This window comes from Zalophus californianus, chromosome 6 (genome assembly GCF_009762305.2).
Source record: "Zalophus californianus isolate mZalCal1 chromosome 6, mZalCal1.pri.v2, whole genome shotgun sequence".
NCBI classification, from domain to species: domain Eukaryota; kingdom Metazoa; phylum Chordata; class Mammalia; order Carnivora; family Otariidae; genus Zalophus; species Zalophus californianus.
In genome coordinates this window covers 135037405-135053575 of record NC_045600.1, presented here as the reverse complement: position 1 = coordinate 135053575, position 16171 = coordinate 135037405, and the positions used below count along the sequence as shown (strand labels likewise).

The 16171-nt window shown below is 54.6% G+C and overlaps 1 protein-coding gene across 5 annotated transcripts in view; it reads right to left on the bottom strand.

Moving 5' to 3' along the window:
- Positions 1–11212: 11212 nt before the first annotated feature.
- FAM174B (family with sequence similarity 174 member B) overlaps positions 11213–16171 on the bottom strand; it is a 29518-nt gene continuing 24559 nt past the window's right edge. The window contains exons 3-4 of one of the 5 annotated variants that reach the window (XR_003515891.2): positions 12381–13042; positions 11360–11493 (exon numbers count right to left, since the gene is read on the bottom strand). Coding sequence is in view for 2 of the 5 variants with exons in the window: in XM_027571849.2 (XP_027427650.2) it covers positions 11271–11493 (223 nt within the window). In the remaining 3 variants the exon portion in view is untranslated. Of the gene's footprint in view, positions 13043–16171 lie in introns of all 5 variants that reach the window. The other 4 variants (XR_003515893.2, XR_003515892.2, XM_027571849.2 and 1 more) reach the window with 4 other exon arrangements.

Genomic DNA, 16171 nt, shown 5'->3' with positions numbered 1-16171 from the left:
AGGGCTCTCACCACCACGAGAGACTTGTATTTGCTTGATGCCTGCCTTTTGCTTAGTCCAAATCCCAAGGACACCCAAGCCAGCTCTGTTTTGTCCATGAGGGTCTTCCCAGTTCCTAGAACAGTGCCTGGCACAGAGTAGGGCTCAGCCGCTTTTTTTTTTTTTTCTGAGTGAATGAATGAAATCACAGCATTTCCTATGACGCCCAGAGACCCCGGGCAGCCAGCTACAGGGCTTCCACCCCTGCCTTTGCTTCAGTGATGGACTTCCTCCTCCTTCAGGAATACTGGGGGTCCTTCTCCTTACCTCCCTTCATTTTCCTCTTCTTTTGTCTCCTCCTTTTGTACGAGACTTTTCAGGTGCCTGGCTCACCAGGGGCTTTTGGAGAACTTAAGGTGCCGGTCGACTCGTTTCCGTTTTAAAAACACTCCCAAATCCATTTACCAGCAATGTCCTCATATTACCGTCACTGTCACTATCAAAAATGGTCACAGCCTCGCTGTCCACATGCAAGACCCCGGACTGACCACAAAGAGAACTGACAGGTGCACCCGGAAGCTGGAGCATCACGGGGAAGGCGGGGCCAGCGAGCACTCTGATGATGTTGCGGATGCCTCGACAAGGGCCCTTCCTCGAGAAAGCGTGCTATTTGCTGGGGGCAGGGGTGGCAGAGGGTTTGATCAGCGCTTGTGGCAGCAGGGGAGGGCCCCAGAGCCTGAGGTGCAGGGAAGAGGGTGAGTCCATGGCTTCCAGTGGCAGGGGGGCAGAAAGAATGCTTATGGGCAGGAATGTCCAAGGCACCCTTGTAAAAGTGTGTGCATGTGTTTGCAGTGCAGGAACGTCCCCAGGTCCTCCAGAACATCGAAACTCTGCCCCCATGTGTTTTATGTGATTGAGTTTTGACTGCACCTGACACCAGGATGATCTGGTAAAGAGAGTTCAGATGTACAGAAGGCAGAAAGCAGGAGGCAAAGATGACCCCACAGTCATAAGCCCCCCGGGCCGCCAAAGAAAGCCCATAGCGGTAGCACTGTGTCTGAGCTCCCTAGATCTTAAGTGTCACCAGGACCTGGCCACCTCGGAGAGTAAAGCTCTCAGGAGATAGGGCCACGTGTCAGTGGTCCATGGCACCACGTAAAAGTGGGGCTGGACTGGACCTTGACCGGAAGGGGGCAGGGCACGTGGGTGTCCAGGAACCGTTGGGGACAAGGGCTGTGTGAAGACTGGAGGCGGGGGGGAAACAGTAGAAGGCAGAGCAGGCTGCGGATCGCCTCCTAAGCTAAGTTAAAGAGTTTGGACTTTTAATCTGTTGGCAATGGGGAGCCAGTGAAGGTTTATTGACCACAGAAGCGCCTGGTCAGAGAGTGCTTGAGACCACCCCAAGGGCAGTGTTAGAGAGACCCTAAGGGCGGAGCCGGGGTAGGCGGGAGCCCAGAGGGCAGTTAGGACACTCTGCAGGAGCTCAGACTGGGGGAAGAAGGGCCTGGAGGGGAGGAGGGGGACTGAGGCTTACAACCGCAGGGGAGGCAAGGAAGTGGCAAGAACCCACGGTGACCAGCTGGTTGGAGGCAGGGAGGGAAGATGGGGAGGAGGGCGGACGTTGAATCAAAGATGATGTGGACGACCTTGATGCCTGGAAGAGGTCTGGAAGCTCAGGGGATCCTGGAGAGAGGCAGGTGGGGCTTGGGGAGGGCCAGCAGGGAAATGCGCCCGGTGAGCACACCGGAGGGGAGGGAGGGAGGCGGGGAGAGCTTCCTGACTCACATTGCCTTTCTCAAGTGCGACCTCCCTCTCATTCTCATCCTCCATCTTCTCGAGTGCACAGAGGCTTCATGCCATCTGGCCTTGCCCTAGGAAAGGCATCCACATCTCACTGGATGGAGACATGTGCCACCCCAAGATGCCTACTGGGTGCCACGCACACACCCCAGCCCACAGCACTAACAGGTGAGCGAGGCAGCCTCACCTGCCCCGTCCAGTCGCTCCCTTCTCCTGGGGGTCAGGCCAGGGGCCCACCACCCTGCTGTCCTTCCGACCCCACTCACAGGCCCTGCAGCCACCCAGCTGCCCCTTTGTCTTTTCCCTTATGCCCACGTGCAAAGGAAGCCCTGCCCGTAATTGGGGTACCCCCGGGGGGGGGGCAAACATCTGAAATTCCCTGCCAAGCTGAAAATGTTGAAAATCTCCCCAACTACGCAGTTATCATCCTCTGGTGCCAGGTTCATGATTCTTTACCTCTACTTGCAAAGTTCGAACTCGTAACTTTTTATCCATTGCAACTGAAGTTTTTGGGGGCACTTTCTCTTTCTCTCCTCTGCATCTATGTCTTCCTCGCGCCACTTTGTGTCGCTGCTTGGCTGGCGTCCAAATACTTTGCTCTGTTCTTCCTCTCCATGCTCACCATTTCCCTGGGCGGTGGGAAATGGCACCGCATCCCATCTCTCTCTCCCCAAAGCGAACTCTCGCACCGCATATGCTAGCGTCCCGCAATCACCTTTTTGGAAAAGGTGATCTGTCCATGCCGCAGTGACAACGTCAGGTCCCAGCCATGGCCCATTTTGCCTGAGACCTGCCCGTGGCACACGTGGAAGGCACCAGGCCCCGTGCTGAGACGCCACGGCGGGATCACCTCTTTGACAATCCCGCCTGCAGTGTCTAGTGGGCCCTCAAGGGCTGGACCCTCACCTCCTGAATGGGAGAGGTTTCTTCACTTGTAGGTTGCTGAATAGAAAAGGAAACAAATATTTTGTTTTTTGAAGCCTTTTCTTTTCACCGGCCATTCCAGGAAATCTGTTCCTCCAAACAAGGTGGCCCTCCTGGGCACGGGAAGGAAACCGTCACCCCACTCATGTCCCTGCTCCCCTCCAGGGCACCGGGGATAGCTCCCTCCCAGCTAGCCTTCTGGCCTGGGGTCTCAGGGACGGTCTGTGGAGTCGGCACATGGGGCCGTCTGGTCAGGACCTCCATGTGACTCTAATACAGCAGGCTTCATGGTATCTGGGGACTGTTGAAGAAGTGGGGGGGCGGGTCACGCCGAGGAGGGACCATGAGGCAGGGTAGAGGAAAAATGCAACCGAAACCGTGGCATGTTTCCCTGGACCCGCATCACTGGCCTCTCCAGGGAGCTTGCTGGAAATGCAGAATCTCAGGCCCCAGGCCTGCTGAGCCTACCTGGGCTCCTGCATTTTCAATGCATCTTCAATGCTGTGTGACCTTGGCCTCCATGGACCCCACCGTGGTCCCCAAGTGGGCCTCCTGTGGGGCCTACAAGGCTGGCTGTTGGCAGTCCAGGGCCTGGCTGCCATCTCCCGGCCCTGGGGGCTCTGGCCACCCCGGACAGAACACCCCGCCCTGGCACTGCCTCCTCCCAGCTGGACATGCGCTGGTGGGGCCTCCAGACGGGAAAACAGATAGATAGCCAAGCCCCAGCAGCCGACCCCCCCCCACCCCGGCACTGGCGACAGCCTGTGAGGCAGGGGGCGCTACTCTCCACAGTGCTCCCTGGTCCCCCTCAGGGTGAAGTTCCAGGCTTTCAGACTTCTAAGTCCCTTGGTCGCTGAGCTGCTTTTAGGAAACACCTTATAGTACTTTTCCTTCGGGAGCTCCACATTGTGAATCTGGGGTTTTTTATAGATGGGTCCAAATCCACTCTCTGCCCCGAGTGCAGTGGCCACACTCTCCCCAGTCTGGACCGTGCCCATCCGACCGACCCCCCTGCCGGCACCCTCCCCTGGACTGGGCGGGAAAACCACGGGCACAGGTGTAGAAGGAAGACCTGGAGGGAGAGGAGGCCGGCAGCCACCTGCTGAGTCTTGCTTCGGCTCTGGGTGCTGATGGTCCGGCCCCAGAGGGAGCTTACCCCCTGTGGAGGAAACAGTGGGAATTCCCATAAATTCTGTAAGCCTGTTTCCTAAAGTGTAGCACGAGGACACTGGACTCCGTGACCCCCCCACCAGTGTCCCTCCAGCCCAAATACCCACGCGACAAATCCCCCCGTGACGTCCTGCGGGGCAGTGCTCAATCTGCCGGGACAGACTTCAGGCTGGACATTCCCAGGCCCTAGGACCGAGTCCCAAAGATACAGAGCTGAGATGCAAGAGCTTTAAACATAAAACTTGGCTGCAGAACTAGCATATCACAGAGGTGGTGTCCCAAGTCCGTGGTGCAGAGACAACAGGAGAACCAGTAAGATTGAGTCCAAACCTTATACAATGGCTGTTTCAGGGCCAGGCAGAGGGCTCAGTGGTTCTGAACCCCGTCTGCACATCAGAACCGCTGGGGGCTCTCAGGGGGGCCACCCCTATGGGGAGTGGACAGAAATGGCGGGGCCCTGACAGGTGTGGAGCTCCAGCTCAGTCTGCCCACTGAGCCCTCCCCGGGCAGCCGCGGCCCTTTACAGGCTCCAGTCTGTGCCACACTGAGGGTCACTGAGCGGCTTTGTGCCAGGGGAAGGACAGCAGAGGGTCAGGACAGCACACAGCCCGGCGGTGACCCCCGGGCCTGGCCGCGAGCCAAAGCTCCCTGGTCACGTGGAGGTAATGATGGGCCAAAAGCGCTCACACAGGCTTCATCTTCCTCTAGGCTCCACACTGAAATACTGAAAGGGGCACAAAGGAGAGGAAAGAGGAGGAGGAAAGGCAACTAACCATTATCTGAGCTCTCCTCGGGGGCCAGGTGAGACCCCAGAGGCCTCGCTCCTTGGACTTGGCCACGGGGCCCCTGGCCTCCATAGCTTCTGCCAATATAGGTTAGAGACCGGGTCACTCGGTGGCAGTCCTAGAAAATACAATTCTAAGCCCCTCATTTAAAGAATTGCTTTAAATATTTATGGATGTCAGAAATGCTCATAATAGTGGGGCGCCTGGGTGGCTCAGTCGGTTAAGTGGCTGCCTTCGGCTCAGGTCATGGGATCGAGCCCCGCATCGAGCCCCGCATTGGGCTCCACACTCGGCGGAAGCCTGCTTCTCCCTCTCCCACTCCCCATACTTTCTGTCTCGCTGTCTCTCTCTGTCAAATAAATAAATAAAATCTTAAAAAAAAAAAAAGGCTCATAATAGTAACACCAGAAACGCTCATAGTATTCAGCGAAAAAATCAGCTATTGACCCAATTTTGTAGAGAAGACTATGAAAGTCACCCACATAGAAGTCCAGAAATCACTGGTCATCCAAGCAGAGCTGGTCCCTCCTTGGTCAGGGCTTCTGAGCCCCCACCCCACCCTACAGTGCCTGTCACGGCCCCTTCTTCTCTGTCATCCCTGGAGGTCGTGTGTCTGGTCTATCCCCAGACTCAACTTCTCGAACTTTTCAACTAACACAGAGCCTGGCATAAGGGGGCACTCAATAAATGTCTGCAAATAATGAGTGGATAAATGATGGATGGATAGAAGGGAGGGAGGGAGGGAGGGAGGGAGGAAAGGGGGAGGGGCAGGTAGGGGTGAGTTCAGAGGGAAACACGCCAAAATGTTGAGGGTTGTTATTCTCTGAGTAACTTATTTTATCTTCTTTATAGTTACCAGTCTTCCAAAATTTCACCAATATAAAAAAATCACCTTTATAATAAATCCACTATCAAAATTCTATTTAAGTCAGTCTGAAATGTTTTTTCATAACTTCCAAGTCCCATTTTAGGTGAATCTAGAAGAGACGGAACTAGGTGATGTCTTATATGGCGGTCACATCTTCCAGAGCCAATGCTGGGACACAGGATCTCACAAGTTCCCAAATGCTCATAAAAGAAATGGAACTGAGTAGTTGGAATCAGGATGCCCAACAAATCTGGGCAAGACCCCCACATCTAAGGAATAGGCAGGAACCTGGGGGTGGGGGTCCCTTGGGACAGCGGGCCTGTTTCACCCCGAGGTTGGCCCCTCTGGAAGGCCCACAGCAAAGATGGGAAGAGGGAGACTTAAAGGAGAAAGACGCCCTACCCAGGTCTGATCTTCTTCCAACCTGACTTAGCTTCCCCAACGCTGAACTCATCCTGCTTTTGGGAAATAAACCTTATCCCAGAGAAGGAGCTGGATTGTCCAGGTAAAGAAAGGCCCTTCTGCAGCCTCCCGTCCCCACCCCACCCTCCCTTCTCCTCTCTGCCCAGGGGCTACGTCTGGGGACCCCACTCTCCCAAGCACCAAGCACCTGTTGCCACAGACGCCTTGCCGAAGGGAAAGAGAGCCACCTCAGGAAAGCCCTCCACGGACGGCACCCTGTCTGTGCCTCTGACACTGTGTAGCTCTCAGCAGCGAGACTGAGGCCCCTAAGCTCGCACCAAGACCCAGCACCGGGCAGCGATGCAGCACCCAGGGCTTCGGCCCTGGGCAAGTCCATTCCCGTACCCTGGTTTCCTAGCTTGTAGAGCAGAAATGGTGACAGAAGCTCCCCTAGAGTGGTGCCACATGCACTAACACGTGAGAGCCACGTGCCTGTGCTTACAACAGCATACCCACCCCGCAATGCCCGCATGAGGTGGGCGCTCTCCTTACAGGGCGCTCACCTTCTACAGGTGAGCAGAGGGGCTCACAGGTGGGTAAGAGCCGTGCCCAAGGTCCCATGCATGGTAAATACTAGAAGCAGGCCTCGAGTCTGGCTTCAGAGTTGAAGCTCTTAATACGGTGTCTGGAAGCCGTTTAAAGCACAACAAACTGTAGCTGGCACTCTACTATTACAGACATCTTAGCAAAGCAGAGGTTGGCCCTGATGGGGCTCTGCGTGCAAACCTCCTCTTCCTTCCACCTCACCAGCCCTACAAGACAGAAGCACGCCTGTCCCGCTCACCTCTGTGACCCAGCAGACGCTGCATCATGCCTTGTGGCTCCCTGAACACCTGCTGAATGTGGAATACAATGGCATCCTATTTATCAGGCACCCACCATGGACACCTTCTCTCATTCAATCCTCCCTCCCTCCCTCTCTGTCTCACACACGCACACACGCACACGCGCACGTGAGCAACATGCCCCTGGGGTAGCTTTCAAATGAAAAGGAGATGATCCCATTTCCTTCGTTACTTTATGTGGTGCTTATACAACTCAGTTGTTCTTCACTTTCTATTCCAGAACAATTCCAGCAATTATTTCCATGGATAGTGGCTCCAAGTAAAATGAGAGAAAAGTACACTAATGCTCACGAGGATCTCAAGGGAACTGGGAGGAGAGCGAGAACATCGGAAAATGCGGGGTGATGTCAAGGCTAGTTGAGGGGCAGGTAGGGGTGAGTTCAGAGGGAAACACGCCAAAATGTTGAGGGTGGTTATTCTCTGAGTAACTTATTTTATCTTCTTTATAGTTACCAGTCTTCCAAAATTTCACCAATTAAAAAAAATCATCTTTATAATAAATCCACTATTTATCAAAATTCTATTTAAATCAGTCTGAAATGTTTTTTCATAACTTCCAAGTCCTATTTTAGGTGAATCTAGAAGAGACGGAACTAGGTGATGTCTTATACGGCGGTCACATCTTCCAGAGCCAATGCTGGGACACAGGATCTCACAAGTTCCCAAATGCTCATAAGAGAAATGGAACTGAGTAGTTGGAATCAGGATGCCCAACAAATCTGGGCAAGACCCCCACATCTAAGGAATAGGCAGGAACCTGGGGGTGGCGGTCGTGTAATGTGAGAGAGACCATGTAACGCGAGGGGCCTCACATCGTGTAATGTGAGAGAATCATTACAAAGGAAAACAACGCAATCTCAAACACGTCCCTACTAAATCTTTGATTGGGGAAAAAAAAAATTTAAAAAAGGAGACATGGAAGATCCCCGTGAACCAGACTCCAGTCTGGCAAACAGTGTGTCCTCACTCCGCAGGTCTCCGGGGCGGGCTTGTCATCCCATGTGTGTGTCTGGTCGTCTCCCCGCCGCCACTGGTTCTAAAGTTGTACAATGACGCTGAGGCGATCAGACCTAGAATGAAGCCAAACACCCTCTCTTCCCTGGCGCACAGCCCAAGTCGGGTCCCGTGGATTGAGCAGAGCCACTGCCCCAGTTTGCAGCGCCCAGGCCAGGATTCCAGCAGAGGCCTCTGCCGGCAGCCTGGCACCCTGCACCTGCCATCCCCACCTGGTCTGCACTGCGAGGGGCCCTGCACCTGTCCGTGGACACCCCAGCCAGCCTGCACACCCCCGTCCCAGGCACACCTGGCCACTCTTCAGCCATGGTGCAGGCACGGTGCAAGCGGCCCTAGACAGGATGTCCCCGGAAGCCAGGTACACTGAGGCAGAGAATTCTAGCATGAGATCTGGAGAAGGCCACAGCCAGAATGCGGCCCTCTAGAGGGTGGGGTGCCAGGCAGGACACATGACCTTCAGGGTCCTTGACCCAGAGCTCAGAGGTTTTATGCCATCCCGCGCGTCAGCTGCTATATGGTCTCTGAAGAGACGCCCCCCTCCCTCCTTCCTTTAGGGGAAAGTGCTGGAGAGGGCAGGAGACTTGAGGCCCAAGACCTGTCCCTTTTAACCAGCTAACCCTGCACAGCGGCAAAACCATCCCGGTCCCGTGCCTCCAAGGAGAAAACAAAGACCATCACCAGCCTCCCCACGTGGTTGGCTGGACTCCCAGGCCGTGAAAGTGCTGGGCCCACAGGAGATGTGTTTTCTTACGGGGAGTCAGGGAGGAGGTGCGGCTCTGGATGGGCACAGCCCAGGACCCGTGGAAATGAGAGCAGCACCCCGCGTTGGCTCCAGGATGGACGCCTACAGAAAGGACTCTCCCAAGGAGCTGAACAAGAGCCTGGATGAAAACACACCTGGCCCACAGGAGGGACTCAAACCTTACCGGTGACGGGGGGCAGCGGTGACAATTTCCCAAGTGACTCTGTGCCAGGCACATGCAGCTCGTGCTTTGCTGGATCATTCCTTTTAATGATCGCAATCATCAAAGTAGGCTTGCTCCTGCCCTATGGCCGTTGGCTTGTCGGCTTGTTGGCAGCCAGACCAGGAATCCCACGCGGGTCTGGCCGCCTCCCGATTCTCCTTCCCGCAGGGCTCGGCAGCCCGGCTGGTTTTCCCGCAGACGAGGAGGAAAAGTCACCACACTCCTACCTGCCTGCAGCTCCCACAACAGGTCAGTGGTTAGACATTCCAGCCCAGGCCCCGCGGCCCCTGCTTTGCCAACACACGAGAGCTCTCTGTGTTCCCATCATGTCTGCGTAGCTCGTGGAAAACCCATCCCTGGGAGAACCAAGCTTGCTGATAAGCCAACCAACCGCACACACAATCTCACACCTCAGCACGTTCTGAGTACATTTTCCAAGGAGATGCACACCCAGGTACTTGACCGACCAAAGACTCGGGTAGCAATCTAGGATGTGGCTCACAGCCACCTCAGGAACGTGGGAGTCTGCCTGGTTCTCCAAAACAATGCAAAATAGGGGCGCCTGGGTGGCTCAGTCGGTTAAGCGTCTGAATCTTGATAATCAGCTCAGGTCATGATCTCAGGGTCGTGAGATGAGCTGCGCGTCAGACTGTCTACTGGGCTGAAGATTCTCTCTCTCCCTCTGCCCCTCCCCCCCTCAAAAAATAATAAAAAAATTAAATTAATGCAAAATAAACCGTTTTCACAAGCTGTGTGCCATGTGCGCTTGAGTCCACATGCTCTGGGGTCCATTCATAAAAACAAACCACAAGAATGTTGCAAGACACCAGCACTGCCAGGCCCAAGGCCAGCCCCGGCCCCCACCAGTCTCCTCAGGAAGCCATCTGGGGGGCTTGCTGGGGCAGACCCTTCCCCCACGCTGGCGGGTTGCAGCAGACACGGCCCGGGCCCTGGAGCCTACTCGCCCCTCGCCCTCGAAGGACGAAACCACTTAACTGCCGAAGACAGGACCTGATGCCAATACCCTCAGCCCAGGAGACCATGAATGGTGAGAACTGTCAGCACTATCGGGTCCTGCAAATTCGTGACTCTGATCTGGGAAGAGGTGCGCAGCGGGCAGGGGATGCAGGGGCTGCAGGGGGCTGCATCGGTGAGGCAGCATGGCGTCCTCTCCCAGCCCTGCACTAGCGTCTCCTGTGCGGAGTCCTCTTCCCTCCCCTTCACCCCTCCCTCCGCTCCCCTCTTCAGGAAGGGGCAGCTGTCCGATCCGCTGAAATGGTTGCCTCAGTCTCACTGGCAGGCCTGGGGCACTGCTGTATCCCATCCCTCGGATCTTGCTCTTCTGGCCATCTCCCTCTGATTCACTTAAACACAAGACTCCCACCGAACGGGGCACGGAGGGGAGACTGACAAAACTTTCAGCGACAGGGTGCCAATTCCTTATAAGAAGTCCCTTCGCATCAGCCGCCCAGTCTGTCCCCCAGCCCCACACCATATGGAACAACCATCTCCTGAATAACGTGCAGGCAGTAGAGGGAAGGGCTTTCTTTGATACTATGAATCACCTTTCCCTTCAGGCTCTCCTAGGTCCTACATGGTCCTACACCAGGCAAGACAGGCATCCCTTGTGTCGCAGGGGGGCATGGTGGGGGTGGATCCCCAACGGAACCCCCCCCGATAAAAGGCAAGGTGCAGTATGGGCCAACCCTGGGGGACCCCCACCGACTCTGGGACAAGCTTCTTCTCCCCCAGCAGCCTGGCCCCTCCCTGGGTGTCTGAAGGACCCGACCCCACAGGAGACCCCAGCTGACGGGACCTTCCCGGGGGGGCTGGCTTCCCCACCGCACCCCCAGCCCTGCTGGGAGAAAGAGCCACCCTGCCAATTCCAGCTGTGAGAGAAGTGAGCAGGAGCCGCTTCTCTGGGAAGAGGAAGGCTGAGCACGCCCACCAGCACCTCCATAACTTCCAAGGACACCCCGTTAGGATGGAAGAAAGCGCGCTTTCCTTCCTGGAGTCCTGCTCCTCACCAGCTGAAGCCAAGCCAGGGAGGAAGGAGGCAGTAAGAAGCCAGCACTTTCTGACACAACTGGTTGTGTCTTCTCTGGAGATACCCCAGGATTCTCCAAACACGATGAAGGCTCAGGACTTCCTCGCCAAAGCGGCAGCCTCCAGGAAACGAGCAGGTGCGCCTACACCTGCGTGCAGAAACATCCCTCCCATGCCCTCCTCCCCACCGGCCCCACCGCAGCCCTAAACTGTCCTCTAGACCACCAGGGCCGAGCCTCTCCCCCAGGGCCCCCACCCCTGCCCTCCTCCCAGCCATGTGCCTGCACCCCTGACCACCAAAAGGCGCCTCACTGGTGCCTCCTCGGAACACATCCAAACCGAGGCACACGTGGGTCACGCCGAAAGGGTTTTATTTAGGAGCCCGCGTGCTGAAGCTCTGGGATTTAGAAGGTCACTCTTGGCGGCGGGCCGTGTCTGCCAGGCCCAGCAGAAAGCACCCGGCAGGTGGCCCCGGTATTGATGTGAAAGGCGGGAGCACTGAGCTTTCCCCCCACACACAGGATTCCAGTTCCAAGGGTTTGGAGGGCGCCCAGGTACCAGGCGGCCGGTCCCACTGAGTCACCACTCTGGCCCATGAGTCCCCGGTGGAGGGGAGAGGTAAAGCAGGCCCGCACCTGGAGCAAACAGGGCGGAGGAGAGAAGGGAAAGAGAAACCACCCATGAGCTGGAGGGAGTGGAGGGACAACCGCCTGTGCAGGTGTGCTCCTCCCCGAGCCATCTCCCTGGGCACCCCTCCGTCCTGCAGAGGCCAGTGTGCCTTCCCGACAGCCGGGGCCTCGGGAACCCGGGGACCCCCCCGCCCAGACCCCGCCGCACCGACTGCGCTTCTCAGGAAACAAGAATCTGAGAACAGGTGAGTCAGCAAAGGCTACAGAGCTTTCATCCAAAGCCAACGGTGCAGGCATCCACAGGCAAATGCACAAACCTTGCAGAATGCCAGAAAAGAAGAGAGGGGATTAAAAAAAAGAAAAAGAAGAAAAAGAAAAGCAAAACCCCGCTCCAGAAAGAACAGAGTCCCGGGGCCCCAAAGGCACTGCTAACAGCTTTAGCAGAAGCAGCTTGGTTGTAGCAGATAATCTCAACCCCCAGGAAAGAGCAAAATGCGAGGTCTCCATCAACCCCGAGAAGTCAGCCCTGCTTCTGGAAGCTGGCAGACGTCTGGGCAATGCAAGCTCTGAAACAAGCCACGACCCCCAACCCACCCCTGTGGGAGGGGCCTTGCTGCGGTAACCTCCTGGGTCCCGCAGGGTTCCCAGTCCAGTCTGGCCTAGACCCAACTTCAAACCCAGTCCCTGACACTGTGCCTTTTCCAGCCAACCCAATCCCCATTCATCTGAATCACCACGGTGATTTTTTAAAATTACATTTCCAAGAGCAACAGTGTAGAACAGGGCAGAGAAACAAGGAGGATGTTCCTAACCAAAGGCTGCCTTGTACTGCTTCTTCCCCCGAGAAAAGGAGAAATGATTCTATGTGTACGTACACACACACACGTACACACCTGTATATGAGCACGTATAGGTTTTTCCCTGATGCTCAGAATTCTTTGTGAACTAGCTATGCCTGATTCTGCTGAACCCTTTTTTGAAAAAGGAAAGAAAAGGAGCCAGAAACACCAGTTACGCTTCGCTAGGGCTGGCCAGCTCTCTCAACATTTCCACTTTGAACTTTCGCACAGCCATCACCAGAAGCAGGCCAAAATCTGACCAAGCCCAAAAGACCACCAAAAGGTCAGATGTCTAGAATGTCATAGATCCAGGAGAGCAGAATGTCAGAGATTCTAAGTTGAATATCCTTCAGGCTTTTGCGTTTTTTAGGTTCCTGTTAACTTCTGAACTTTACTCTTTACTTTTATCAACAGTTACCTTAAAATTATGTTTTTTTAAGTCAAAATGTTTCTACCCCTGCCCCTTAGCAAGGCAAAAGCCCTCTTGAGGAGAAAAGGGTGACATTTTAAAGGGGCATCCAAAGGGTGGTAGAGGCGACTCTCCTGCAGTAACATTCGGAGCCATCGTTCGACACACGCAAGGGTGTCAAAGTTTCATCAACAATGTTTGTTTTGGTTTCAACACCTCAGACGAGACAGCTTCCAGATCCTTCACACCCCAGGCTGCAGCTGACCAATGTTCCAGAGGATGCCAACACGCTGGAAATAGATTTTACCTGAAAGAAAAGGAAGAACCAGTCAGTGCCCTCAGCAGAACCCTGCATCCATCCTGACCCTAATGGTCTCCAACCTGCAGGCCACACTCGCCAACCACAGGACCTTTGAACATGCTGTCTGGAAGGCAACTCCTTCCTTTCCTTCAGATCCTAGCTCCCCATGCAGACGCCCTAGTACACAACTTCTTTTGTCCTTGTAACCCTCCTTCCTAGCACGTCTACCAGTGTTTGCACCAGGCCTTGGCAAAATTTCTCTGTAAAAGTCCAGAGAGTAAATATTTTTTTCATTTTGTGGGTCCTACATTCTCCATGGCAACTACTCAACTCTGTCCCTGTGGAGCAAAATCAGCCACGGACAGTACGAAAATGCTTGAGCATGGTGGTGTTCCAATAAAACTTTATTTGTGGACCCCGAAATTTGATCTGCTAACACTTTTTCCACATCATGAAATGTTAGTTTTCTCTTCATTCTTTTTCAACCATTAAAAATGTAAATCATTCTTGGCTCATGAGCCATACAAAAACAGGCCGACAGCCAGATTGGACCCACGGGCCAAAGTCTGTGAATCCCTGGTTTGTGTCATTATCTGATTCATTCCTGGCTCTTGCTTAGGCTGGGAGCTCCTTTCAGGCAAGACCCTTGTCTGAGCTCACTCACCTTCAAACCCGCAGCACCAAGCATGGTACCAGGCAACATAGTGGGTACAAGGAACATTTGTGCAGTGAATGAAAGAAAGCTGGAAAACTAAATCCATTCAAGACATCATCCAAAGAGACTCAGAAAAGGAGGGAAAATCTGCGAAGTCAGAGCCATCACCATCCTCTGTTCATGTTTGATCACGGGCAACACAAAAATCACACATGTAAAAACAGTGGGGATTTAACAGAAGTTATAAAATTATGAACGTCTTTTCAAAATGTTACATGATTCCCAAATATAATCATTATCGGGTAACTACTTTCTAAAAGACACAGACATCCTATTTGTAGGAAATAAACACTTAAGTATTTCCTGGAAAGGGACATGATATATGTAACTTACCCTCAAATAGTTCAGAAAAAAAAAAAATCCATATGCACACACACACAGCCATCATCAGGCAAATGAGGCAAAATGTTAAACCAGGAAAATCTGGGTAAAGAGTATACTATTTTTGCTTTTGCAACTTTTTTTAAGTTGGAAATGACATCCAAATAAAAACTTCAAGAAAAAAACCCAAATAGATAGGGGCATCCTCCTATTGGCCACTAGGGTACCCTCCTCGACAGACGAAAAAGACAAATCGCCACAGCCGTGTCCTGCGTGGGGTGGCTTTCTTCCAGCGCCCACATGCCCCCTCCCCTGGGCTGAGGAGTGGGGGGCGAACCTCCCAGACTAACATCCACGAGCCCAGGCACTCCCCCGCCACTCTACAGATGCAGACTGCTGGACCTCAAGTGTTCAGAATCCCCCCACCAGGCCTGCCCCCCACGGTCAAGCTGCATCCACTGCAGGTTCAATGTTGAGGATGGCGGCGGGGGGCACCAGGGGCCTGAGGCTTTCAAAGCTCTCAAAGACCAAACCAAGAACAGGCATGCCGATATTGCTGATCTAGTGATGGCACATCTTGGCGATGCTACGAGAGCATACCCCAAGGTCCTCAGCCGGGACCCCTATGGGCGCCCATCCCCCCAGGCAGCTGTGTCCACCCCTGTGCTTATATAGTATAAGCGCACATGAAGGGTGGAGTGGAACAGGGCAGACATAGGGGGTCCCCCACAAATCACCACACTGGATACAATTCCTCAGTTCCTCCACAGCAGAGCTAAACCTGCAGGGCAACTGCCCGAAAAGAGAAGACAACAGAGCTTCCACACACCTCCAAGGGGGAGCAGTCGCTCTGGGCACATGCAATCACCCTTGCGGGTCACCAGCTCCTTCAGCCTCTCCCAAAAGAGGGAGCTCCATGGCACGTCTGAGCAGTGGGGCTGGCTTCAGATGCCGGTGACACTGACTCAGGAAGCCCCAGGGCACCATGGACATGGACCCTAGGTCTCCTCACTTCATCTTGCTGCCTCCGCAAGCTCATGCAGCTTTGGGGCTCTCCTCTGGAGGGCTCTGGGGGGTGGAGGGCTGAGGCTCACAGCTGCAGCTCACCTGGCTCTCCCTCTGCACACCCAAACTCGCACATGCTATCCACTCTTCCTGCAACGCCCTCACGCCTCCCTGCCCGTCCACCTGCTCCGGGGTGCTTCCTTTCAAACCCACCATAAGCTGCACCTCCTTTGGGAAGAGCTTCCTGCCCAGGAGGGGCACCCCTCCCGGCTCTCCACAGTACCCCATTCTTTCCTCCCCTGTGGTTCTCGGGCTGTCCTGTGTCAGTGTTCCTGGCTGTGTCCCCGTCTCAGCACAAGCTCCCGGAGGGCAGGCCAGGCTCACCCATCCTCACAGTGACTGCAACAAGCAGGCTCACAAGCTGGCCACACGGAGCGGGGCATGAGCAGAGATTTCTAAATGGACGCTCTCAGCCTCTCTGTCTCCCCCCAGAAGAGCCAAAGCGCTAATGACATTCCTGCTTCATCAGTAAGATAAACCCGAAAGAGTCTCCATGCTGAGCCCACCCCCCAACCCCCCTTGGAAGTTCCCTGAGACATGAAGACGCGTTTAGGTGTCATGCTCCCTGCTTATTCCTTTCAAATTTCCAAGTGTCCTGTCCAACGACACTGGGTCACAACCATCGCAGAGAAGGAGAGGGACGTGTCCCAACCTGTCCATGTCCCATGCTTTGTCTGTCAGCAGAAAGAGTCCTCCCCGCAAAAGCACCTGCCTCTGCACCTGTCCGGAGCCCTGGCAGTTGACCCCTTTGTGCAGTGGTGAAGGACTCCTCAGGAACAGGGCACAGGGGCCCCAGGAATAAAGGACAAGCCGAGGGAGGTAGCAAGGCCCCATCTGGGAGCGTGCGTGAGGCTGACAGATGTGAGGATCACCACCGCCCATCAGCAGGCCTGTGGCTTTCATCCCAGGACAGCAAACATAGAAAGAAACCACTGGATAACGTGGCTAGCTTTTACAAAAGCATTGCTAGTGAGGATTATTTGTGCTGGGTTTCTTTTTTCCTTTTTTTTGTTTTTGCCTGATTCTTACGTAGC